This window comes from Triticum urartu, chromosome 4A, assembly GCF_056163025.1.
Source record: "Triticum urartu cultivar PI428250 chromosome 4A, HENAU_Tu73, whole genome shotgun sequence".
In the NCBI taxonomy this organism is placed as follows: domain Eukaryota; kingdom Viridiplantae; phylum Streptophyta; class Magnoliopsida; order Poales; family Poaceae; genus Triticum; species Triticum urartu.
Window position 1 is genome coordinate 585,144,045 of NC_141876.1, and position 26,506 is coordinate 585,170,550.

A 26,506-nucleotide genomic window follows, 5' to 3' on the forward strand; every position below is an offset into this window, starting at 1 on the left:
TTGAGTTCTCGCTTACTTCCTCTGGTACGCTTCAGTCATATGACGTGTGTGACACTTCAGGAGATATTAGCAAGCACTGATAATGATATAGATCGCGAGCAGGTAACTCATCGTATTGCTGAGGCACTTCTACCCAAGGCTTACCCAAAGCAGATGGAAGGTGCTCTTGCAGCAGAGGTAACAACCTGTTCGCGATTTGCTGAGCGAGCGTACGAGTACAAACCTGTGAAATTGATTGCGTTTGATCAACCCTGCCCACAGATTATAGTTTACTTGGATCTAACACGCGAGGAGTGCTCTAAACTCTTCCCGTCTGGGCGTATATGCCCGCACCCATTCCGGCTTCTAGGATGGGGCTTTTATCTGATGGCAACCTGTGAAATGGATGAGCAGAGTAAGTTGTGCAGCTTTGGCCTCTGGTTAGGGGTCGCCAAAAATATGAAGGGATCGTCATGTTTCGAGGTAGATTACGAGTTTGCTGCAAGGAAAAGATCGTCAGGGCAGTTTGTGCGCAAGTTGGAGGGTAAGATCTCCATCGCTGATGAGACACATGGATGCAGTGATCTATTTGGCATTCCATGGTCGACGTTCATTGCCAACGACAACCTCTTCATCAACGGCGTGCTACATCTGAGAGCTGATTTGAGGGTGTTGCTGGGGCAGCCAAAACTGCAAGCTTGATGATATCTCACTCGGCAGCAAAGTCAGGTCCATCAGTTCAACTTCAATGGGATTTTAGCTGTAGGCTAGGCGTGTTGGCTGCGTGGACATTTTCATTATTTTAGGGTCTCATTTCATTATTTTGGTGTCTGTACTGGAAACTTGGCTTGCCTGAATGATGTCAGGAGGCTCTTCATTACCTGCAATGAGAAAGTTGAAAACTGTGACGACATATATATAGGCGCATTTTATATGATTTATATTTTTCTCTGCAAAACGTGACTGTCCATCATCATTGTTCTGGATTCACCACAGCCATCTTCGCTGCATATGTGGGTGTTCTTTTTTGCTGTTGTAAACTGGATTCCCCATTAGCGGCTCGTTTATGACAATGAGGTGCCTCGGTTTCGACCATGAAGCCGACAACCTGCTTCCTGGGATTATTGTGCAGCGATGTTTCTGTATGTGCCGATGAATGAAGATGTGCCTGATTCAAACTCAAACGGTGATAGACAAGCAATTGTCTGGATAAGTTGTCGACTGATAAGTCTGGGACACTAACTGCACTTCCCATTTTCAAATCCGTGAAAGTTTTTCTATTCATGATCTTTGAAAATAGTGAACAAGTTTTAGCTTCGTGATTTGTTTTCAAACCAGCGAACATTCTTCAAATTCGTGAGCAATTTTAAAATTTTGGAACATTTTGTGAAATATGGGAACATTTTTAAAATATGTGAGCATTTTTCAAATTCATGAACATTTTTTGAAATCCAGACCATTTTTCAAATTCATGAACATTTTCTATACTTCGGAATTTTTTTTCAAATTCAGAACACGTTTTGAAATCGAGGAACATTTTTTTGAAATCCAAGAAATAGTTTGAAATTCTGTGAACACTTTTCAAATTCGTTATATTTTTCAAAATTTTGAAATATTATTTCAATCCTGGACATTTTTTCAAAATTGGGATTCATGAACAGTTTTTTAAAGTTAAAAAATAAAAAAATGATAGAAAAAAAGGACCAAAGTCAGGGGTGCCCTGCCCCACATATGGACCAACCCAAAGCGCACGTGGAGGAGGTGGAGGCCGCATGTTTGCTCATTACGCACCACCTACTTCATGGAATGGGAGGTCGTATGGTGATGCCATGTTAGAACATCTTCAATAGCTTGTCTATATGGACGTCTATGCTAGTTTTCCATGACGTGAGCCCAAAACGGGCGTCCAATAGCTCGTGCAAATGGGCGTCCAAACATGTGCATCCTCTAAATCGACCTGGATGATGTGAAGGCGTCGTCCAAAGCTCAACCGCGGCATGATTTCTCCCTCCCGCCAACTCGCTTGCTCTGGAGACGAGGAAGACGCCGCCGCGAGGTTGCCGTCGCACCACACTACACCATCTCGAGCCGAGGTATGCTCTTTTCTCTTGAAGAGAGAGGGATGAGAGGAGAGGGTCCTAACGCTGTGGATCTGGCCGCCGCCGTGTCTGGGTCGAGGGAGGGGGAGCCGCTCGGTGGTTGGGGTTGAGGGAGGGATCACCTTTACTCCCATAGAGTCATAATTGTAGTCTCGTGGACTGTTGTCTCACTCATCATCAACTCTCATATTGTGCATTATGATGCAAGCTTTCATGAGATCGCCAATTTCTTTGCGTTTCCAACCTTTAGCTGGTCCTCGAACAATGGCAAAACGGGATTGTAGAACTCCAAATGCTCTCTTCACATCCTTTCTGGCTCCCTCTTGTCTTTTGGCAAAACGTTTCTTCTTTCTGCCTTCTGGAGCTGGTATGGTCTTCACAAATGTTGCCCCTTGGTGGATATATACCATCTGCAAGGTAATACCCCATTGTGTAGGGATGACCATTGATGGTATAATTCACTTTTGGAGCTTCACCTTCGGATAGCTTTGCAAACAGAGTTGAACGGTGAAGAACATTTATGTCATTGAGAGACCCTGGTAAACCAAAGAATGCATGCCAAATCCAAAGATCCTTCCAAGCAACTGCCTCCAGAATCATTATGGGCTTATTCACATGACCTTTAAACATGCCATGCCATTTTTAGGGAAAAAAAATTCGAGTCCAATGCATGCAATAATCTATACACCCTAATATACCAGGAAAACCTCTTTGCTCCCCTATGTCAAGTAATCTAGCAGTATCTTCTTCATTTGGAGATCTCAGATACTGGTTCCAAAGGCTTCACAAATAGCCATCACAAACTTTTTGCAAGATGCTAGATTAGTAGATTCTCCAGACCGACAATACTCATCTGCGGCATCAGCGGCATATCCATAAGTTAGCAGTTGCATTGCAGTTGTCATGTTTTGTCAGAGGATGCAACCCAAGAGCTCCAGCAGAATTTCTTATTTGCTTCAAATAACTGTCATGCTCAAGTACTCCTTCAGCTATGCGATTAAACATATTATGAGACATTCTATACCTGTGCAGATAAACAAGTATGAGATAGGGAGATGAAAAGTAGGCAGATAGAGAATAATGTAGTAATACTAACCTTCGACAAAAAACTTCTGGGAAAGGTGCGATTTTCTTTGAAGTAGTCGTCCCATAGTAGAACAAATCTTGCATCTCTTCTGCGATACAAATACTGCCGTCCCAACGTGGAACCACCATGGCGTCGAGCATTCACCTCCTCTTCCTCCTCGGGCTTCGCAAATGCTGCAAGAATTAGTTCGTCGTCGTCCGATGAAGATAACGACAACGAATTCATGAGCATATAAAAAACGAATCCTGTTTCACTCATTGTTTCGTAGGAGAGGAGGCAGAGGGACTCAGAAGAGAGATGAGAGAAGCACAAGATGCAATGATTTGAGAGAGGTGATAAGGGGTGGTATATATAGGCCTGGAATATAGCCGTTGGAATAGAGCTGTTGAAAAAGTAGCAGTTGGAAATATATCCATTTGAAAGTGTCCTTTGAAAATATAGCCATTTGAAAAGTAGCTGTTAACACTGCAATAGAGACGTTGAATTATTGTTAAAATGATAGTTGAATTGGTAGTTACAAAATAATATTAAAATATAGAAGAGAGAATATAGACGTTCTGCTGCAAAATTGACGTGTATATGAGGAATATTTTTAGACCATTGTCTATATGGATATATAGACATCCAGATATACACATGCGATTGCTAATGGAGATGATCTTAAAGCATCTGCTATGATTACCCACAAAGGCCAACATGGGTGGTCTCCCTTTTCGCAGCCTTAAAAAAGTCCCAGCTCGGTCTGGTGTGTTTAGGCGGTGGTGGCGGCGGCGGCGGTCTAGCGTGGCAGCGGGGTTCCGTGGCGCATGCAGGCGAGCAGCTGGGCGGCGGCGGGGCGGCGCGGTGGCGGGATCTGGCGTCGCCCGCTCGGCCCAGATCTAGGCCCTTCGGGCCCCATCTGGGCCTGGGCGGGCCGGCGGCGGGGATGGTCTCCGGCGTGGCTTCTGGGAGGCGGAGGAGATGCGACGAGCGGCTGGGTGACGGCGACGACGACGCCGGCCTGCTGCATCGCGGCCGGCGGGGCTTAACGGGCCCGCTTCGGGCCTAGCTGGGCCAGGGGTGGCCCGGCATGCCCCCCTGCCACGTCCGGACGGCTACCGCGACGGTGCCGGAGGCACGGGCCTCCCGCACGACGGCGGTGGAGGTGGTTCCCTCCCGCTCGACGTCGGTGTTGCTGCTCCCGTCGTGGTGAGCTTCTCTCCGGTCCTCTTGGCCTCGTGGTGGTGTTCGTAGTGAGGCGGCATGGGTGGCGGCGGTACTGCGTTGGCGCATGGTGGTGGGCGACGGTTTGGCAGGTCGGTTCCGTCCGGTTGGGCGGTTGGGGTTGGAATGCGGGAGAAATCCCTGCCGGCTTCGGCCCCGACGCGGTGACACTTGTGTGGGTGCCACCATTCCTTCCTGGAGGGTGTCAGTGGTATCCACCCCCCACCTCCCTCCGCGTGCTCGGGGAAACCTGAGGACTCGTCCGGGCAGCAGCGTCGTCGGCGTCGCATCCCTTCTTGGAGGTGCTGCTTGGTACGCCGCGGATCGGAGCCTTGGTCTGTGGTGATTTGTGTCCGGTGGGCGCCGCGGTGCCGGGTCATCCGCGCTTTGCCAAGCTGCCGTGGTTGGCATTTGTTTCTTCTTCTTTTTCTTGGTGTGTTGTGCTGCTTGCCACAGCGTTATCTGTATTCGATGTTGGTTGCTTTGAAATACAAAGCAGGGGAAACCCTTTTTCGGTAAAAAAGTCCCAGCTCCAACAGTAGCCCCTGGTTCTCACCTTGTTTTTTATGCATTATTATGGGATGTTTGATCCGTCAGACAGTCGCTTATCTTTTTATCTTTCATGTTCTCTATCTTTCTTTCTCCATCCTGCCCTTTGTGCTCTTGTCTCCCACTATTTGCCGTAGTTGGTCGATGCATCGAGTGCTATGGCCATGTTGCCTCAGAGGGTTGTCCGGTGGTGACACGGCCACATTGTCAGTGGAGCATGTTGGGTGCCTTTGCGCATGGTCGGTGCAGGTTGGAGCACATAGGCGTGTGATGGAGGATGTTGGTGACAACTGGACATGCAAGGCATGGACGTCTAATGTTCATCCTCGTCATGGACCACACTGGTTGCTCAGGTGGAGGCTCGAGAATATGCAGGGCATCTGACCTCCAGCGGCGAGTGGTGGCCTGGAAGCAGCACCGGCGAGCCCACCCCTCATGCGATGGTTGGTGTCGGACAGAGTGAGGTCCAGGCATGGCCACTCATAGTGTGGGAGGTGTAGGCGGTGACCATGAAAACATAGAATATCGTGGCGCGGGTGTGCGATGGGTCATCGATGCATGACATTGGGGGGTGACGAGAGAGGAGGGAGATGAGCAGCTAGGGCTAGGACTTCCTTAGCAGATGATTGGATAAGGAGAAAAAAAATTGAGATGCAGTAAAGGAAGATAGAAGGATGCGAGAGATGAGAAAAGAGATAACGAGCATGTTTGGTGATGTCGACAACATTTTATGTCTGGCCTGGACCATGCCTGAGATATGTCTGGTGGTTGTTTGGTTTGTATCCTCAAAGAGAACATGCTTTCCTGGCTCAGGCGTATCTAGCAAGGCAGTTAGCCCGACCTCTTTATAAAAAAGAAGAAGAAATGAAATGCTTAGCCCGGACACTGGTATTATTCTGGCCCAGGCATCCTATTTTTTGAGCCTGGCATTCAAGAGCATCAGTCGATCTGTCAGGTATTAGTAATATTTGAAACAATAACAATTCAGTTAGTAATATTTAAAACAATAAACAATTCAGTAATAATGGACGTGTTTGATTCCCTGCTTAGTTTCATGCTCCATCGTATCCACTGTCCTAGATGTGTCTAGCCTGGTTACGCTGATGCAAAAATGAGTTAATATGTGTGTTTGGTTGTAGCATGTTGTGGGACAGGCTAATGTGATATATTATTGGTAGGTTGTATGAGAAACCAGCGAGGTACTTCCCAAAGCACGACGGCAATGGAATTCCATGAGGCCAAGCTCGCACCAATGCGGCTCCCATGTAGGCACCACTCTTGACGACACCGGGTGCACGTCAGCATGCAAGCTCCAGCACCAACAGCTCCTACCGAGTCGGCATAGGGGCATCTCCCCCTTCGATGCAGTTCCTGTTGAGCACACCCACTGGATGCTTGCTCACCGACGGGCGAAGGAGCACAAACATAACACCAGATGATGGAAATCGAACAAGTGGAAAAAGAGGAATCTCGGATGACGGGGTTGAGGCAGACGAGGAAGTTTTGACCATCTGTGGACGACGAAGCTTGGACCGACGACGCAAGAGGGTGCTCCTGATCCCGGCGGCAGCGACTGGTGTCCTTGATTTGATCTTATGCTTGAGAGAGGAAAGAGGAAGGAGAGATACATGAGGTTGCGGTGGCACTTTCGATGTAATTTTGGAAAGCATTAGGGGCAATCTCATGTACCATTTGACTTTAAGCCAAGGCACGAGTGCAGGCGCGGGTGCGTTTCCTCTTTAGCCTGGTTGAGAGACCTCCTTTTGCATCAGTTGGCCCAGGTTGAACTTTTGCATTAAGTTTTTGATCTCATGAAGTTTTTGCAAGCCTGGTTGAGGAGGGCACCTCCCTCCTTTTGCATTAGTTGGGCCAGCTTGAGGAGGGCACCCAGGAAACCAAACGGCTAGTTTTTTGCACTCCTCGTGCGAGCCAGGTGCGGGCCGCACTTATATCCCGCGCAACGCGAGCTGGATGCTAGCCTCGCTTGAGGGAGGCGCCATACCGGGCCGGCCCACCTCGTGGGAGGCCACAACCTCGTTTCTTCTTTCTGATTTTTGACGTTTTTCTTTTCATTTTTCATTTTTTTACTTTTATTTATAATCCAAATATTTTAAATATATAGTATTACAGAAAAACGCACATAATATTATATTGAAAAATGTAAATCTAGAATTTGAAAAATGTTAAATGTGTATAAAAAATGTTTCTCATGTATAAAAGAAATAGAAGATGTGTGTGAAATGTTTTTAAAAATGTTAATCAGGCGTTTAAAAAGTATTTGATAATGTTAAATGTGTACAGAAAAATATTGACCATGTATTCACAAAATGTTTTCTGAAAAATGCCAAATGTGTACAGAAAATTTTAAATGTGTATAGAGTTTTTTTAGGATCTTTAAATTTTATTTTATTTTTTGAGACAATTTACGATCGTTAAATGTGTAACCGGCCTGGGGTCCAGTGTCCAAACCAAATAGCCCAAATACGTGCAACCGGCCCAAAACTCAGCCTGTCGACCAAAATTTGAAAAGGCTCAACAGTGGAGGAGCGCCTTCTAGAAGAATCCGGCTAGGGCTACAGGCGGCGGTGGGGCGCATGGCGGGCGGCGAAGGTGCCGCCACCGCGGGGGCGCCGGAGGAGGCGGGGATGGGCCTCGACATCTCGCGCGGGGGCGGGCTGCCCAGCTTCGAGTTCGCGTTCAATTCAGAGAGCTTCTCCGACCGGGTGCTGCGGCTGGAGGTCGTCGCCAGCCACGGAGGACCCCTCCCCGACTTGGCGTTCCACCGCGAGGAGGAAGCAGGTCCGTACACTGCCTCACTCCTCCCACGCCGTTGGAATTGGATGGATGGATGGATGCAGCTGCTGGGGATTCTCTGCTGTTTATATAGCGCGATTCGGATGCTGTTTAGCGTGAAATCTGTGGCTATTTGCGATTCTTGCTGTTTCTTCACTTCACCTCACCTCACCTCTTGTTGTGTGAATCTAAGAATTGTCTGACTATGGAGGTTTCTAGTCTAGATTAATATCAAATCTGTTCAAATGAAGCAACCAACAAACTGTACGTCGTCCATACATCCAACTAGGATGCAGCAAATTCTTAGTCACATATTTAGGTGGAGCAGTTATGACGTTCAAACAACATCGAACTGTTCAAATCAACGATGCTGTCCTTTTGTGGATTGGTTAACTTAAGCGTTTGTTTTCTGGAAATATATTGCTTAACTAGATTAGATTGTAGAGAAAATCTTTATGTGTTTGGAAATTTACAGTTATATTGGGATTTGGTTCACGTAAGGTTATATTAACATGCCAGATTATTCATATCAGAAATTTTCCTGTCAAAAATCGTACTGACGAAACAAACAGGAAGAACATGTTATTGTCGAATCTGTTATTCACTTAATGGATGTATATTTGGAAGGATGAGGAAGTTGGTTTATAACCCTCATTATGTAATTGTTTTGATTCTACGAGCAACTGCGATACGCCAGATATATTTCAAAAGAAGGTGCGGAGGGGTGGGTTCCTACTTTGATTTTACGAGCAACTGTGAAACGCCATATATATTTGGAGAGAAAGCATGGAGGGACGGGTTCCTACTCTAGATCTCTTCACAATCTTGTTCCCTGTTAATCATTTAAAGTCAAGCAATAGTCTGCCTTACTTTATTGAAACGTTTAATGCTACTAAATATTAGCCTGCTTGATCATCGTTTAGTTTAATGTAGTATCAACACCTGTGATGTATAGGTATAGCTGTAACTACCGACACAATCTGATGATCAACTGGGTAACCCTTGCAGGTTGCGTGTTTTCCACACGTGCAACATACCAGTTACATGCCAATGATGACAAGATACCCACCAACTCTTAGATAAACCCGCGTTCCTTTTTTGTTGCTTGAACTTGATTCTGCCACTAGATGTTTGCGCGGTATAAAATACTGATTAACCAGATAATAATATTACACTTTGATTGTCTGTTCTTTTGTGCTTGGACACCATTATACGGAATATTAATAAGATCCTTGGGATGACACTTACTTTTACTTTACTCAGGAAGCAGCAAGCATGCTTAGATTGCTTGATACAGCTAAATGAATTCGAATGTTCATGATGCTTTGTTAATCATTTTACCTTATTTCTGAAGGTTGAATCAATGAAGAACAGAGTGTTCCTATTACCTTAACAGCAGAATCTGTCTAGTGCTTGTGTTTTATGCCTATACTTCACTTCCCCCAGTTTGCCATTTATTTCTCTCTGATCTATGTATTCTTTGTGTGATGAACAGATGGAAAAAGTATTGACTCTTCTTGGACCATGGTGTCTACATCAATTCGGTTGTTCTCGCTGCAAATAGTCCATTCTTTCTTAAGGTAATTTGCATACCTTTTGAGATTCATTTCTTCTATGGTCAGTTCGTGTTTCCTAAGGGCATCTCCAGCCGCGTCCCAGGAAGGCCTCCCCAGGCGTTTTTTTTGCGCCGGTATCGAAAAATCGGCCCAGTCGCGCCCCTAGGAGTCCGATTTTCGCCGGCTTAGGACAAAAACAGCGCCGGTGGACCCAGGCCGAACCCGGCGTGCTGGGGGCGCCCGGGGGAGCCGGGGCGAACTGTTTTGGCGCCAAACAGCCGCGGGCCCGCCGCGTCAGGGACACGGCTTTCTTCTCGCCCCTTCGTCGTCCTCGTCGCCTCGTTTCCCACGGCGAATCAATGCCAAAGCTGCCGCACTGCCACGCCGGTCAGCCTGCGCCATTGATGCCTCACGGGTGGCGCAGTGAAGACCGGATGACGCGCGTCCCTCGCCCTTCCTCGCCCGCCACGCGTATCACGGCGGCTCGCGCACGGGCGGCGCCTCGGCCTATATAAGACGCGCCCCAGCGCACTCGGCGACTCGCACTCTCTCGCCGTCGTCGTTCCTCCCTCTCCTCTCTCTCGCCGTCTTCAGTTCATCACACCCATGGCCGAGCGCTTCCCAGGCGACGGCGCGGCGGCGAACGGCTTCGGCCGCCGCCATCTTCACGAGAACGAGGCTCGCCTCCTTTTCGAGGCCGAGTACCCGGTCCCGCCGGACATGCGGGTGCCCGGGGCGTGGAGGATCAGCGCCGGCGGCGTGCCGGTGCCCCCGGTACCCACCGGCGCGGCGCGGCGTGCGGAGATCGCACGCATCCGCTCGTCCCTGCCGCGTGCGGCGAGGGAGGGGCCACGGTACGTCCCCGACAGCCTGCTCTGGGAGCCTTATTTCCGCCGCCGTCACGCCGAGCAGCTCGAGGCCACCAACGGCGTCGAGCCCTCCGGCAAGCTCAACGCCATCGGCCGGCGTCGGTGGTGGGGCGTGCCCGGGCGCACGTTTGAGGCCGTCCTCGAGTACATCGAGGGCGGCAACACGCCGCGCCTCGAGTGCCTCGCTCCCCCGTCCTTCCCACGCCGCCGGGGAAGCTCCTGGACCCCGAGGCGCATGGAGACCGGGGGGTCCTCAAGCCGGAGCCCCAGGGCACGCCTGTCAGCGCGCGCACCCGCAGCTCCGGCGTCCGCATCGGCGACAACGCCTCCCCCACCGGCCGCTTCGTCCTCGTCGAGCCCAAGCCGGAGCCCGGCCTCCCTGCGGAGTATGAGGAGATAGCTCGGCGTGACTTCTCCGACGAGGACGCCCTGCGGTGGGCGCGGGACGACTACCTCCGCGACGAGATGGTCCGGCAGCGCCAGGCCCTGGAGGAGATCGCCGCCCGCAAGCGTAGGCGCGAAGATGAGCACGGCGTCGTGGTCCTCGACAGCGACGACGACGACGAGCCCCCGGACCGTCCAACCTGCCGCGCCAACCGGGGGAGGGATGCAGCAGGGACGGCGGAGGCGTCGGCGGGGGCGACGACGACGACGACGGCAGCGGTGACTGTGGGCGGCGAGGCGGGCGGCGAGGGAGACGGCGGGGGTAGCCCGCGGTAGTTTTTCCTTTTTTGTAAAATATGTTTAAATTTGAAAGAACTCGAACGTGTTTGCGTTGTGTTTGCGCCGAATTTAAACATTTTAAAAACCCGTGGGGGCCGCGACTGGGGGCATCACGCCCCCAGTGCGCGGTTTAGCGCCGGTGCGCCCCCAAGGGGCAATTTTTTCACTCATTGATGTTCTAATGTTTGTTCGGTCTGCAAAGTTTGAAGTTCATATGTTGTTTCATTTTCAAGAAACAAAAAAAAAAGAAATCTTCTTGTGGTTAGTTAGTTAGATAGTACGGATTTCAAAACAAGGCTGAAGGGTTGAGGATAAGAGGTTTCATGTAATCACTTTTGTTTCTTATCCGGCGACACCTTGCGGCGTGTAGCAGGCATCATTTGTCTGGCTCTAGCGTGGGGTTGTCACTGCATGCTCTGGCGGCACATCGCAGATCTGAGCGTCCTTGCTGCAGGTCTGGGTTGCTCGATGCATAGGGTCCTTGTGCCGCGGGCCAGTTCCGTGCGTAGGCGCCGTGGTTTTCCCATGCTGATCTTGATGTGTGGAAAGGTGCGGCCGCTGTTGGCAGGTTGGTGGGTCACTCAGGTTTTCAGGCTGGTGTGGTTATGAGCAGTGTTAGAATTTTGCCGAAGTTGCCTTTGCGGGGTTGCAACCGAGGTGTGAGTGGTGGTTGTGCGGCTCCTTGCGAAGGCCCTGCTTGAGCTCATTGGTGTCGGCATCCTCGGGTGTTGTTTCCTCCTTGGTTGCGTCGTCGAGGAGCCACGATCTACCTCCAGCCCTTGCAGTCTAATCCTGCGGACGAAAACCCCAATCCGGATTGTCGACTCAGATCTGGATTGGTCCTTGGAGGTGTTGTTCTTGGAGGTTGGGCCCTTGGTTGGCACGTTGGTCAGTTGGACACGGCTTGACTCTTGTGAGCAGTTCCTATGTGGTCTTCATCATGCCAACGGTAGGCAAGAGGTAGTTTGGTGGCGACAGTTGTAACGTCTATCTGATGGTCTTTGGTCGTGGTCCTGTCTTGAATGGTCGGTTGTGTTGGCCTATTCTTAGACTTGTAAAAACTTTCCTTCTATCAACGCATTGAGACGCAAGCTTTGCGTTTTCTCGGAAAAAGCAACCACTTCGGTTTAAGTAGTACAAATACCTGTTGCATAGAGATAAATTTGGCGCTGGCACAATATGTGGTTACATGGCTGATCTTTTTATTAGGGATTAGTGATTGCGGCATCGGTGAAACAATAGAGCGCTGTTATAAGTTTTGCTCCTGAGATCTTATCGTGGAAATATAACAAAATGAAATTTGTGCTGGACTAAATCAGTATCAAGTTTATTCAGAGAAAACACCTAACATGGTATGTATTCCTGTCCATACGTCTGACTGATGCAACCAATATTTTGATTTAGCAGTGGTGTTCAAACAATATCAATCCACTTGATTCTGCAAGAGTAGAATAAAATCAATCCATTGCAACTGGGAGCAGCCTCTGGACAATGGAGGCACGCAACCATGTGACTCAGAAAATATGGAAGCATGCTATTCCAGCTGACACCTAAAGTTCTACTAGTTGTCCTTTGTGGAATTGTAGGTAGGGCTGGACACGAGCTGAGCCGAGCCGAGCCTGGCTTTGGCTCGCTCTAGAGCGGCTCGGCTCGCTCAGCCAACGAGCCTACTTTAGGCGGCTCGGCTCGCTTCAGGTATGGCTCGGCTCAGACCGAGCCGGCTCGTAAGCCAGCAACCACCAGAATCTCTTTTACCTGTAGAACCTCTGTTTTAGTCCACTGTCTTGATTTTCTGCAGCAATTAAACCCATGTTTTGGAAGACAAACCGTTTATATTGCTAAAAATGAAACATCCAGCAGCCTATTGTTTCAAGAAATGGTCATAGTAATGAAAAATAAGCTTTCTTCTATGAATTCTTCTACGAAAATTGTAACAACGGAACAGATATGAGAGAAAGAATTGGGCAACATTTGTATTGAATTTTGGACAGCACTTCCTTTTGAACTTTACACAGCAAAACATCAAATATTGATAGCCAAACAAATAAATTTTGCATAGCATAATACTTACCACTTTGACATATAAAATGAGAAAATGTAGAGGAAATTGTTTAAAAAATGGTCATAGTGGACGTTGACAGCCAAACAAATATTGACATCAGTATATATTGCTAATAATGCAACATCTAGTAGTCTATGGTTTTAAAAATAGGCATAGTGACGAAATATAAGCTTTCTTCTATGAAAAGTGTAGAGGAAATGGAACAAATATGTCAAACAAAGAATTGGGCAGCATTGCTTTTTAATTTTGGACAATACCTCCTTTGAACTTTATACAGCAAATATATTGAACGTTGACAGCCAAACAATGCAATTTTGTACAGCATAACACTTAGCGGTTTGACATCAAAATGAGAATCTTCCTCCTCAAACAGAGTATCTTGATCATCCTTGTCCTCTTCTTCATCATCCTCCTCCGCTTGCTTATCATGCTTCATTGCCTAGCACACGAAAACAGCACACACTTGAGCTTAGACACGCATATATTCAACTTTTTGATAGCAAAAACAGGACATACATAAGCTTGTACAAACATATATTGACTTTTGGATACAAAAACAGCATATACATGAGCTTGTACAAACTTATATTTGACTTTCGGATAACAAAAACAACACATACATGAGCTTGCGCACACGCATATATTTGACCTTTGGATAGCAAAAACAGCAAACACATGAGCTTGGACGTTGCGAAGTTTGTTTTACCCTAAACATCAACTCAGCGAGCGGGACATTGCTGTAATGTTTCGCCCGCTTCCTCGGCAGTGATGCAGTAGCCCTTCCCCTTTTGCTTCCCCTTTTGCTTCCTGGAAGGCCAGGACAGCGGCTTAGTCTTCATAATGGAAACCAAGCTCCTCTTCTTCCCCTTTTCCTTGTCCATTCTTGCGACCGCAGGGCTCTGCACACATCAGCAAAGAACAAATGGTCAATCATCAACAAAATTTTACATAGATAATAAAATAACCAGTCTACACAATGAATCACAAAGCAAATTCATCCATCCATCAATCAAATTCGTGCAGCATCCATCCTAGCAAGCTGCACTCTCCAGCCAACAAGCACAAGCATCCATCCATTAAATTCGTGTAGCATCCATCCATCGCGTTTCCTAGCTAGCTGCGACCTCTAGCCACAATCACAAGCATCCATCCATTATACATCCATGAAATTCCTTCATGTGTGTGCGCCAGTGCAGGTAGATAGCGCTAGGGATGGGAAGGACAGAGGAGATCGCTTACCTACTCATGTCATTCGGTGAGAAACCAGGGGAGACGTCTCTGCTGTGGTGAGGGAAAGCGGCGTCGGCCGTCCCCGTCGGTGCCGCGCCCGATGAGTGCAGCTTGCGGCGCGGCGAGGAGAGGGGTGGCGGCGCCGACCAGAGAAAGGGAGAAGGGTGAGGAAACTGCGTCGCACGCTCGCTGTGACCTAACGCCCTGCGAGGCTGCGAGGCCGACGGGATTGGGCTGGGCCTGAACGAGTCACCGAGTTGGACCGGGCGAAACTCGGCTCGGCTCGGTCGGGAATCGGGCCTATTTTCATAGCTCGGCTCGCCTAATTATCCTATCGGGCCGAGCTCTAACGGGCCGAGCTGGAGCGAGCTTCGAGCCGAGCCTAAAAGCTCGCTCGTACATCCAGCCCTAATTGTAGGTCTTAAAATGAATTGTAGGTTTTGAAATTCTAATCTTCATTTTACAATTCTTGGTCAAGTTTGTCATGAAGCCTTGTAAAAGGCATTGCCTAAGATAGGCTTTTGACAAATAATTATCTGATGAACTTCCAGTAGGATCCTTGAGGTAACATGTATGATCACTTTGCTCACTGAGATGCAAGCATGCCTAGATTGCTGGCCGCAGCTAAATGACCCTTCAGTTTTGGTGATATTATTTTAACCATTTATCATTGATTAAATGAATATGTACCATTGAACAGAGTGTCCCAGGTCTTTTAACAGAAGATTATATGTCAATGGTTTTAGTTATGTACCTTTTACTTTTCCTAGTTGTCTTGTATTACACTTACCTTGGTATGTTGCTGCTGATAAATGATAATGGACAGAGTATTGACTTTTCCTCAACCATGGCAGGTACACCAATTTTAACTGTAAAGGCCCTTCATATCAATTCAGCGATTCTTGCTGCAAGAAGTCCTTTCTTTCTAAAGGTATTTTTTATAACCATATGAACTGCATGTTGTACAGTCATTTCAAGTTTCTGATAAGCTTCATGTTTCTTAGCTTTTCTCGAATGGCATGAAAGAATCTGATGATCAGACCCATCCAAGGATTAGGATTGCCAATTCAGGTATGTGATAGCTTAATTATAACATTCCTCCTCATATTTTAGGCTAATTTGCTATTGTGGTTGTGTTACTATATTTTTTAAGAAAAACATGCTTATTATGGTATATATTGAATGTACCATGCACTATCTTAATATCCCTGATGCCTGTCGTCTCTTTTAGTTATCAATGTGGGCATTTTGTGGATTAACTGACTCTCTCTTAATTCGGGATTAGCTCTGTCTTAAGTCTCTTTTTGATATGCAATTATGAGGTAATCTTCAAGGTCAAATGTAATTTATGAGCCATTAGGAAAGATTGTATGGAATGGTTGAGATTGTTTGGATTCCGCCAACTATAAGTTTTCTATAGTAGTATACATTTTTTTCCGTGATAGGAAAAGGGTAATCTCACATGGAGCTTTTTTCAATACTGTAAGTCAATAGTCAACTTAAACAATCATTTTGGGTACAAAAAGATTGTCCTTTTTTGTTTACCTCTGTATTGAACTATTCTCTTACGGTTTTTCTGTTTTCATTCTACTTGGAACAGAGGAAATTGCCCTTATGGAACTTTTAAGCTATATGTACAGTGGGAAGTTGACAATAACTGAGCCCACTCTTGTGCTCGACATCTTGATGGCTGCAGACAAGTTTGAGGTTATCTCTTGCATGAGGCGTTGCAGTCAGCTGCTCACAAGCTTGCCTATGACCACAGAATCTGCACTGCTCTACATAGACCACCCTTGCTCGACTTTAATGGTTGCTGAGGTCCAGCATGTGATTGATGTTGCCAAGGAATTCCTTGCCAACAAGTACAAGAATTTTCATAAGTTAGTGATGCCCAATTAATGGAGCCATGTTTTTCCCTTTTTAAAGAAAACTGTAGACACTGATGTCACAAAATCATGCATTTGGTGTACTTATGACATGGTTTGTCTCATTTCAGGTTCAGACGTGAATTGATGAACTTCCCTCTTGCTGGGATTGAAGCCATCTTGTCAAGTACCGACCTACAAGTAGCATCTGAAGATTGCATATATAAATTTATGCTCACATGGGCCCGTGCACGATACCCAGAATTGGAGGAAAGACGTGAGATCTTGAGTTGTCGTTTACTTCCGCTGGTCCGCTTCAGTTATATGACACGTCCGTCACTTGAGGATATCCTAACATGCACTGATGATGATATAGACCATGAGCAAGTAGCTAAGCGTATTGCCAAGGCACTTCTACAAAAGGCTGGCCCAAAACAGATGGAAGGTGCTCTTGCAGCAGACATAACAACCTGTTGGCAATTTACTGAACGAGCTTACAAGTTCAAACCTGTAAAATTGGTTGCTTTTGATCGACCCTGCCCACAGGTTATTGTTTACCTGGATCTAACACGCGAGGAGTGCTCCCGACTCTTCCTGTCTGGAGCTGTACGGTCGCGTGGCTTCCAGCTTGCAGGGTGGGATGGGAACATGCAACTCAACCCAGTCTGTACAATGGATGAGCAGAGTAAGGTGTGCACCTTTGGCCTCTGCTTAATGGGATTGGGTTCAACAGATTTGACAGTAGATATTGAATTTGCTGCAAGGATAAGATCGTCGGGAAAATTTGAGAGCAAGTACAGGTGTAAGGGCACCTTCACCCGTCATTTGTTGGAACAATGCGATGATCTTTTTGGCGTTCCATGGTCAACGTTCATTGCCGATGACAACCTCTTCATCGATGGTGTGCTGCATCTGAGAGCTGATTTGGCGGCGGTCCAGCAGCGGCAGTTACATGCTTGATATGATTTCAAACTCAGCAGAGTTGGGTCGTGTACTCATGTGTTCGTCATCAGTCGCTTCAAAGGGATTCTGGCCGTAGTCTGTGTCTAATTTTGTTATTTTTGTGTCTGCTGGAAGCACTTTGTAGCCTCTTATACAATGCAAGTTCGATACCGGGGTGGTAGACCCTTCGATCTATCTTTCGACATTTTTTGTTAAGAAAGATACTGACTAGTTTCATGCCTTAATATGGACGGTAGGGCTATTCCGTTTTACATGTCTTCCCCCGAAATTGGGGCATTACGGTGTCTGAACATGATGTGTTCATCACCTGGGCTTCTGGGTTACCTGACCGCTTGTGTTAGGTCGGGGTTACTTGACCATGTTAATGGAAGGGCTTTCATGTGCTTGATAATGTCGAGGCCTTGCATGTGGTGGAAAGTACTAAAAACTGAAAAGTTGAATGGTTGTGTGGCGCTTGATGATGTGAAGCGTTAATTGTTTGCACGCGCCTGATGATGTGGATGATTTGCATGCGCATTTAAACGAAAGGAAACATGTGTGAGAGCATCTCCAACAGCTGCAGAACGCGCGGCGCGCTAAAAAGTACTTTGCAGCGCGCCCATCGCCTGAAAAAGCGCGGCCGACAGTGCTGGCTCCAGCAGCCGCGCTAAAATTTAGCGCGCGCGCGTAGCTCTATCAGGCGCGCTGAAATGCAGCGCGCACTATCGTACGAAACATTGCATACATATCGCGCTAAAACGATACATATTTCATAAATAATAAAAACGATACATAGATATTTTTATAGTTCATAGCATAGATTGATAATATAGATAGATAAAACTACAGTGCAACTACATACTACGGTGCAACTACATAAACTATGGTGCGACTACACCCTACTCCGAGTCGTCCTCGTCCTCATCCGGACTGGTGTTGTCCGAGGTATCGATCCACATGTCCTCCCAACGAGGATCATTATCCTCAAAGATCGACACCCCACCTGCCTCAACGATATCGCACTGCGATATCGTCAGGGCCTTCTGCCGACGCCTCTCCAACCGCTCCACGCGGCGCTTTGCCGTCCTTTCCGCCCAGAAGGCGTGCTCCGCCGCGACGTCCTCCGGATGGTGCCGGCTCCACTCCGCCATGGCTCGCTCGTCCTCCTCAGCGACGAGGAGGCGGCGCTGCCGCCGATGGTGCTCCGCACGGTCCTGGTCCGTGATAAGACGAGGCGGAGGGGCGACGTCCTGCCCCTGCTCGCGCGTGAGGATATCGTGGAAGTTCATCTGCGCCGGCGGCCTCTCTAGGCGCCACGCCGCCGCGTCGTACGCGCGGGCGGCCTCGTGCGCGGTCCGGAACGTGCCGAGGCCGAGCTGGACGTCGCCAGACCGGATCTCGGCGTAGTAGGTGCCGTCGGGGCGCTCGCGGACGCCGCGGTAGCCAGACGATCCACGGCGGCGCGTGATGGTGGGGGCGACGAAGAGGCGAGCAAGCGGCGGCAGAGTAGCGAGGAGAGTATGCGTGGCAGTGTGGAGGCCGTGTGGCGAGCGCGGCAATTTATAGGTGCGCTCGAAGCGGTGCACCAAATCTAGCGCGCGCCGCCATCTATTTATCTGGAGATGAACTTCTTATCTAGATTAAAAATACTGTTCACCTACTTTCAACAAGCAATTCAGATTCTTTGGGTCTGCCTGGTTGGGCACCCCCTTCCTCCGCCCATGTATGGTGGAGCGGATCCTATTTAGCGCGGCATGGGTCGGGGTAATAGGGAGGTAACGCGTACCCCCTGACGCGGGGGCTCTACTTTAATTGGACATTCAGTTGGCCTGATGACGCGAGGGCGTTGCTTCAAGTGGAGAACAAATTCATGAACATTTTCTTTAAATTTGCAACATTTTTTTTATTTCGTGAACTTTTTTTAAATCCGGGAACATTTTTTAAAATTCATGAACAATTTTCAAAATTTGGAAACAAATTTCAAATTTCGTGAACATTTGGGTCGGCCCAAACCACACAGGGGAGGAGGGTGCGTGTTTACTCATTGAGCGCCACGTAATGCGGGGAATAGAAGGTCTCATATGTGGTGCCATATTAGAGCATCTTCAATAATTACCCATAAAGGCTAACATAGGCTAGTCTCCATTTTCTCAGCCAGAAAATGTCCCCAACTCCAACACTAGCCTCCGGTTCTTGCCCTGATTTTTATAACTTACAATATCTTTATCTTTTTCTATTTTCGTGTTCTCTCTTTTCCATTCTCCATCCCGCCCTTCGAGCTCTTGCCGCCCACCGTTGTCACAGTGGGTCAATGCACTCCTAGCGCCATGTACGTGGAGTGCTATGGTCGCTTTGCCGCTAGAGAGCTCATAATTGGTGATGTATCCATGTTGTCGGTGGAGCATGTTGGGTGCCTTTGCGCGTGGTCGGTGCGGGTTGGAGTACACGGGATCAGGATGGAGGATGTTAGCGACAAATCGAGATGCAGGGCATGGATGCATGATGTCCATCCTTGTCGCGGTGGCTGCTCATGTGGGGGTACATATCAAGTGATTAAGGGGCGTCCCATGCCCCCATGATATGGCCATGGATCTGAGCTCCTATGGTACTAGGTTAAGCTCTGTAACTTTGCAAAAGAAAAAAATCTCCATGGATCCAATATTCGGGCTCAGCTTCTGGGGCTTGGCCTATGACTGTCGGATCCCAGATCCAAGGGCTCTCGGGAGCTCGTATCATGGGAACACGGGGACGCCCCATATCACCTGATACTTTTGCCGCTGAGGTTGAAGCTCGAGAAGATGGGAGGCAGGCAGTGAAGACGTTTGGTGCCATTGGAGATGCCCGCAGAGGTGCTATGTGAAGGTGGCCAAGGGAGGTGTGTGCACATGAAAATAGAAAGGCGGGAAGGTCAGCGTGTGGGATTGCATGCTGGTCGACGGCAACAGAGGGGTAGATGGTCAGTGACAACAACATAGAGTTGGCGCGCATCAAACACTTTTGTCACATCACGACCTCTAGATGGGTTTTCACGATGAGGGAAGAGCCCCTATTTCTAGGGGCTTTGAGAAAATTTGCAGGGCCTAGGTAAAATGAAGGCTTGGACAAGGACCCATTTCTTTTTTTCTTTTTTATGGCAAGACAATTACCCAAAACAACACAAAAATCCGACGACAGGTTAAACGTGCATGCTCCCATCCGTAATTCCACTTCATCCTACGGCTGTCCTTTTTCCTTTTTCCTTTCTATAATTTAATCATCTTCCTCTAATTTTAAGGGGGTGGGGCCAAGCCTTATTTTGTTTCAATCAAATCAAGCACGTATGCGGGAGCACAGATGGAAACACACGCAGGGAGCAGGCAAGTCTCGTCCGATGGGTCGTGCCTAGTCCAGAAAACGCGGCACGAGTGCCAGTCTGGCCCGGCCCGCATATTGGCGTGCCGGGCCCATTTAGTCCAGGGCGTGCCGTGCAAGGAGAAGCAATCAAACGGCTGGCTATTTATTCTTTTTTGGTTTATAACAAAGACTGAAGAGTCTCATTCCCCTCCTCTCTCCGAAAAATTGAAAAGGTTCGACAGTGGAGGAGTGCCACCGACCTCGCCTTCTAGAAGCATCCGGCTAGGGCTACGGCCACGGCCACGGCCCCGCGCCTCCAACCTTTTCTAGCGGCGGCGAGCGCATGGCCGGCGGCGATGGTGCCGCCACCGCGGGGGCGGCGGCGGAGGCGGGGATGGGCCTCGACATCTCGCGCGCGGGCGGGTTGCCCAGCTTCGAGTTCGCGTTCAATTCAGAGAGCTTCTCCGACCGGGTGCTGCGGCTGGAGGTCGTCGCCAGCGACGGCGTCGCCGGAGGATCCCTCCCCGACTTGGCGTTCCACTGCGACGAGCTCCACAAGGAGGAAGCAGGTCCGTATAGTGCCTCACTCCTCCCACGCCCTTGGAATTAGACGGATTCATGTGTATGATTCTCTGCTGTTTACCGCGATTCAGATATGGATCCGTGTGAAATCTGTGGCTTATTTGCGATTCCTGCTGTTCCTTCACTTCACGTAGCTTGCCTCACCTGTTGCTGTGTGAATTTAAGAATTGCCTGATTATGGAGGGTTTCTAACAAATAAAATCCTTTCAGATGAAGCAATCAACAAATTGTAAATCGTCCATACATCCAACTAGAATGCAGCAAATTATTGGTCACATATTGGTTGAGCTAGCAGTGGTGATGTTCAAACAACATCGAACTGTTCAAGCTGACAATGCTGTCCTTTTGTGAATTGGCTACCTTGTAATCTTCATGGTGTGATTCCTAGTCAAGTTTGTCACAAAGCGTTTGTTTCTGAAAATATATTGCTCAATTAGATTGTAGAGAAAATCTTTATGTGCTTGAAGATTTACGGTTCCCTGGATTTGGTTTGTGTAAGCTTACATTAACATGCCAGATTATTCATACAAGAAATTTCCTGACAAAATTTGTACCGACGAATCAAACAGGAAGAACATATTATTGTCAAATCTTTTATTCACATAATGGATGTATATTTGGAAGATAAGGAGGTTGGGTTATAACCCTCATTTTGTAGAAATTTTGATTCTACGAGCAACTGTGATACGCCATATATATTTAGAGAGAAGGTGTGGAGGGGCGGGTTCCTGCTCTAGAGCTCTTCACAACCTTGCTCCCTGCTCTTCATTTAAAATCGACCAATAGTCTGCCTTATTTACTGAAACATTTACTAGATATTAGCCTGCTTGATCATCGTTTAGTTTAATGTAGTATCAACACCTGTGATGTACTGGTATAGCTGTTACTACTGATACAGTCTGATGATCAACTGGGTAGCTCTTTCAGGTTGCGTGTTTCTCCACACGTGCAACATACTAGTTACATGCCAATGATGCCAAGATACCAACCAACTCTTAGTTAAACACGTGTTCCTGTTAGTTGCTTCAACTTGATTCTGCCACTAGACGTTTGCGTGGTATAAAATACTGATTAACAAGATAACAATATTACACTTTATTGTCCGTTCTTTTGTAGTTGGGCACCATTATACTCCCTCCGTTCCTAAATATTTGTCTTTCTAGACATTTCAACACGTGACTACATACGGAGCAAAATGAGTGAATCTACATTCTAAAATATGTCTATATACATCCGTATGTGGTAGTCATGTCTAGAAAGACAAATATTTAGGAACGGAGGGAGTAGTATTATACGGTATATTAATAGGGTCCTTGGGATGACATTTACTATTACTTTACTCGGGAAGCAGCGAGCATGCTCAGATTTCTTGATGCAGCTAAATGAATTTGAATGTTCATGATGTTTTGTTAATCATTTTACCATATTTCTGATTGTTGAATCAACGAATATGCATACATAGAAGAACTGAGTGTTCCTATTATCTTAACAGCAGAATCTCTCTAGTGGTTGTGTTTTATGCCTATTACTGTATTTCCCCCAGATTGCCCTTTATTTCTCTATGATCTTTGTATTCTTTCTGTGATGAACAGATAGAAAAAGTATTGACTCTTCTTGGACCATTGTGCCCGTGCCAGTTTTACGAGTGAAGACCATTTACATCAATTCGTTGGTTCTCGCTGCAAATAGTCCATTCTTTCTTAAGGTAATTCTCATAACCTTTTGAGATTCATTTCTTATGGTCAGTTCATGTTTCCTAATATGCTTTATTCACCGTAGCTTTTCTCAAATGGCATGAAAGAGTCTGATCAGAGGCATCTAACACTCCGAATTGCTGATTCGGGTAAACTGATAACATCCTTTCCTTTATAGTCTTTCCTAGTTTTCTGTTGTGACACTGTTATTATTCTGTAGTCTGTACACACTGTGTGTTTTTTAATATAAAACATCGATTATTTATGGTATTATATGGATTCCATCTCCGAGTTTCTGTCAGCCCTTCCTTTTTCTTTTTCATAATGAAATGGTTAAGTCTCTTTTCAGTTTTCACCATCGCCTTTAACTACCAAATAGGTATTTTGTCCACGTTTAATCTTCTGCATCTGCATGGATAGCTTTCCTCAATAAAGGAGGTCTACTGTTGTAATTCACACACAAAGAATCTGCCATTTAGTTCTTTATTATTGAACTGTTATCATAAACCCTTATGCCTCATTGTTTCATTCTACTAGGAACGGAGGAAACTGTCATGATGGAGATTTTGAGCTTTATGTACACTGGAAAGTTGACAACAACTGAGCCCAATCTTCTGCTCGACATCTTGATGGCCGCTGATAAATTTGAGGTTCTTGCTTGCATGAGGCATTGTAGCCAGTTACTCACAAACTTGCCTATGACCAGAGAGTCTGCGTTGCTCTACCTAGATTACCCATGCTCCACTTCAGTGGCTGCTGAAATTCGGCATCTGACAGATGCAGCCAAGGAATTCCTCGCCGGCAAATACAAGGTTTTCGCCAAGTGAGTGATCACAGCTACTTTTTTTCTTTTCCAAGAAAGCATTAGACATCTTCCTCAAAAAAGAAAAAAAGTGTCGACATTTTTTTTCACAAAATCATGCATGAAGTGTCTACTCATGGCATGATTTGCCTGTTCCAGGTTCTCTGATGAATTGATGGACATGCCTCTTGCTGGTATTGAAGCCATCTTTTCTAGTACTGACCTACAGATAAGATCTGAAGATACCGTATATAGCTTTCTGCTTGAGTGGGCATGCAAGCAATACCCAGAAACAGAGGAAGGGCAGAAGATATGGAGTTCTCGTTTACTTCCGCTGGTGCGCTTCAGTCATATGACTTGGAGTAAAACTCCATAAAGTCCTGACATGCAGTGATGATGATATGGACAATGAGCAAACAAAGAAGCTTATTACTGATGCACTCTTGCACAAAGCTTACCCAGCACATGAGCAAGGCACTATTGAGGCAGGCACAACAACCTGTTGGCAAGTCCCACAGCGAACTTACTGGCGTAAACCAATCAAAGTGGTTGAATTCGACCGGCCCTGCCCACAGGTCATTGTTTACTTGGATCTAACGCGTGGGGAGTGCTCCCGACTCTTCCCAGAAGGACACATTTCCACGCACTTGTTCCATCTTGCTGGACAGGATTTTCGTCTCATGGCGTACTGTGAAATGGATGAGCAGGGCAAGGCATACAGGTTTGGCCTCTTTATAGCAACGGCTAAGATGACAAAGGGGCCAACATGTTTGACAGTAGACTTTGAGTTCGCTGCAAGGACAAGATCGTCAGGAAAATTCATGACCAGGTGGGAGCACAAGTATACCTTCGGCGGTGATTGGATGCCCGGATGCAGTGATCTTTTTGAGGTTCCATGGTCGACATTCATTGCCAACGACAACCTCTTCATCGATGGCGTGCTGCATCTGAGAGCTGACTTGAGGGCGTTGGTGGCGCCGCCAGGACAACAGGCTTGATGATATCTCACTCAGCAAAGTTAGGTCGATAGCTTCAATGTCATTTCAGATAGTTTTATTGGTTGGCTGGACAGCGTGGAGTTCTTTTTGGTAGTTCATGCTTGTGCTGTTTCGTTTCGTCATTTTGTTATGTCTGCTGGAGGAGGCTTGGTGCCTGAATGATGTAAGGGTGCTCTTATAGTGAGAAGGCTGGATAGCCCGCGCGGTGGACATGCACTTTTGGTCTGACTAGCATATCTCTTCCGTTCTTTTTGTTCTAGATAGATTCACAATCGTCTATCTTTGGTGCTACACGACGATTTAAGATGGAGCAAAGATATATGTTTCTGTACATAAAATGTGGAGCAGCGATGAATATGATTACTTTGATTCAAGTCTGGACAAGCTGGTAACTGTTAACCCACCTGTATGAACATCTGCCTGATGCAAACTCGAAGGTGGTGACAGGCGAACAGCTGTTTGGATAAGTCGAATAATAATCCTCATTCATGCAGCATATATGCGACTTTGTTTCCTCGGCCTGTGCATCTTGATAGATAGAATGTGTGCTGCTTCCTCGGCTTGTGCATCTAGATATAAGTTTCTGTATGTAATGTACCGATGAATATGTTTGGATAAATTGAATGATAATCCTCCTTCATGCATCATACTCCCTCCGTTTCTAAATATAAGTCTTTTTAAAGATTCCACTACAAACTACATACGGATGTATATTGTAGAACGAGAGAGGCATACCCGCATACATGTGGTTTGGTGTGTCTGGCGGCTGACATCTACTCCCGTGTGTCACACACGCATATAACTCTGGTTGCTCTCATCTAGGTCAGACACATGGGCTTGGGCCCTATACCAACAGTGAAGATGGGCCAGGCCCTCATACCGGTCAACACTCCCCCTCAAGATGGGTGGTAGATATCTATCATTCCCTTCTTGTCACATGCTGAACTGCATTCTCTAGTTCCCAGTCCTTTAGTCAAGCAATCTGCAATTTGTTGTCCTGAACTCACATACTCTATCTTGATAATCCCAGCATCCAGTTTTTCTTTGATAAAGAATCTGTCAATCTCCACATGTTTGGTTCTATCATGTTGAACTGGGTTGTTTGCTATGTTAATTGCTGACTTGTTGTCGCACCATACATTCATACAACTGGTCTTTAGTATCTTCAACTCTCCTAATAGATTTCTTGTCCATAACAACTCACTCAATCCCTGAGACATGGCTCTGTATTCAGCCTCTGCGGTTGATTTGGAAACAACGGGTTGTTTCTTGCTTCTCCAAGACACTAGATTTCCTCCTACGAAAACACAATGGCCTGAGGTTGATATCCTGTCATCCAGACAGCTGGCCCAATCAGCATCACAATAACCATCCACGACAAGATGTCCATGACTCTTGTATATCAATCCTTTCCCAGGAGAACCCTTCAAGTATCTCAGGATTCTATATACTGCCTCGAGATGTTCACTCCTAGGCTCATGCATATATCTGCTCACAACACTTACTGCGAATGCAATGTCTGGTCGTGTATGACACAAGTACAATAATCTTCCCACCAATCGTTGATATTTTTCTTTATTCACCAGATCACCTGATTGGGCGGTCACTTTATGATTTTGATCAATTGGGGTTGCAGCAGCTCGACAACCCAACATGCCAACATTACAGAGGAGATCCAGGGTATACTTTCTTTGAGAAAGAGCTATTCCTTTTCCAGACCTTGCCACTTCTATACCAAGGAAGTACTTGAGTCGACCAAGATCTTTAACTTCGAATGCCTTACTCAGACACCCCTTTAACCTTGCTATCTCTACGTCATCATCACCGGTGATAATGATATCATCAACATAAACTGCAAAGATGGTCATTTTTCCTTTAGAGTGTCTATAAAACAATGTATGGTCACCATTGCATTGTCCATACCCCATGCCACGCACAGCCCGTCTAAATCTGTCAAACCAAGCTCTTGGAGACTGTTTCAGTCCATAAAGAGCTTTCTTTAGCCTGCATACCTTACCAGCACTCTCAGAAGTTGAGAACCCAGGTGGAATATCCATGTATACCTCCTCTTTCAAGTCCCCATGCAAGAAGGCATTCTTCACATCAAGTTGGTGTAAAGGCCACCCGAAATTTGCTGCAC

The 26,506-nt window shown here is 46.9% G+C and overlaps 2 protein-coding genes, 1 long non-coding RNA gene and 2 pseudogenes across 5 annotated transcripts; 3 read left to right on the plus strand and 2 right to left on the minus strand.

Moving 5' to 3' along the window:
* Positions 1–39: 39 nt before the first annotated feature.
* LOC147976853 (BTB/POZ domain-containing protein POB1 pseudogene) lies at positions 40–681 on the plus strand (annotated as a pseudogene).
* A 6,830-nt stretch (positions 682–7,511) lies between these two features.
* LOC125554927 (BTB/POZ domain-containing protein At2g46260-like) lies at positions 7,512–17,015 on the plus strand. The gene is made up of 6 exons (XM_087519078.1): positions 7,512–7,716; positions 9,206–9,245; positions 15,009–15,081; positions 15,155–15,219; positions 15,743–16,030; positions 16,147–17,015. Exons 1-6 carry the CDS (start codon positions 7,512–7,514, stop codon positions 16,973–16,975), a joined length of 1,500 nt encoding a protein of 499 aa, XP_087375204.1. The 3' UTR covers positions 16,976–17,015.
* Positions 12,234–14,350, minus strand: LOC125540845 (uncharacterized). Of its 2 annotated transcripts, XR_015601731.1 has the most exons (4): positions 14,160–14,350; positions 13,627–13,819; positions 13,178–13,359; positions 12,234–12,613 (listed from the first exon to the last, which is right to left on the minus strand). It is a non-coding gene; the product is annotated as an uncharacterized LOC125540845 (long non-coding RNA). The 2 variants fall into 2 exon arrangements; XR_007297394.2 differs by lacking the exon at positions 12,234–12,613 and having other exon boundaries at positions 13,074–13,359; positions 14,160–14,349.
* An 841-nt stretch (positions 17,016–17,856) lies between the features above and the next one.
* Positions 17,857–20,635, minus strand: LOC147976854 (uncharacterized). Its single transcript, XM_087520997.1, has 2 exons — positions 20,612–20,635; positions 17,857–18,573 (listed from the first exon to the last, which is right to left on the minus strand). Exons 1-2 carry the CDS (start codon positions 20,633–20,635, stop codon positions 17,857–17,859), a joined length of 741 nt encoding a protein of 246 aa, XP_087377123.1.
* On the plus strand, positions 20,496–24,613 carry LOC125552983 (BTB/POZ domain-containing protein POB1-like; annotated as a pseudogene). The gene is made up of 5 exons (XR_015601732.1): positions 20,496–20,859; positions 22,465–22,577; positions 22,652–22,715; positions 23,104–23,389; positions 23,528–24,613. The product of XR_015601732.1 is annotated as a BTB/POZ domain-containing protein POB1-like (transcript).
* The last annotated feature ends 1,893 nt before the right edge of the window (positions 24,614–26,506 follow it).

Excerpts from the sequence above, each read along its gene's own strand:
- LOC125554927 (XM_087519078.1), top strand. The coding sequence starts at position 7,512 with ATGGCGGGCGGCGAAGGTGCCGCCACCGCGGGGGCGCCGGAGGAGGCG. Across the intron at positions 7,717-9,205 it reads CCACCGCGAGGAGGAAGCAG|ATGGAAAAAGTATTGACTCT; the intron begins GTCCGTACACTG and ends TGTGATGAACAG. Across the intron at positions 16,031-16,146 it reads AAGTACAAGAATTTTCATAA|GTTCAGACGTGAATTGATGA; the intron begins GTTAGTGATGCC and ends GTCTCATTTCAG.
- LOC147976854 (XM_087520997.1), bottom strand. The coding sequence starts at position 20,635 with ATGCGCTCGCCGCCGCTAGAAAAG. Across the intron at positions 18,574-20,611 it reads GCTCGCCGCCGCTAGAAAAG|ATAAATAGATGGCGGCGCGC; the intron begins GTTGGAGGCGCG and ends GTTCATCTCCAG.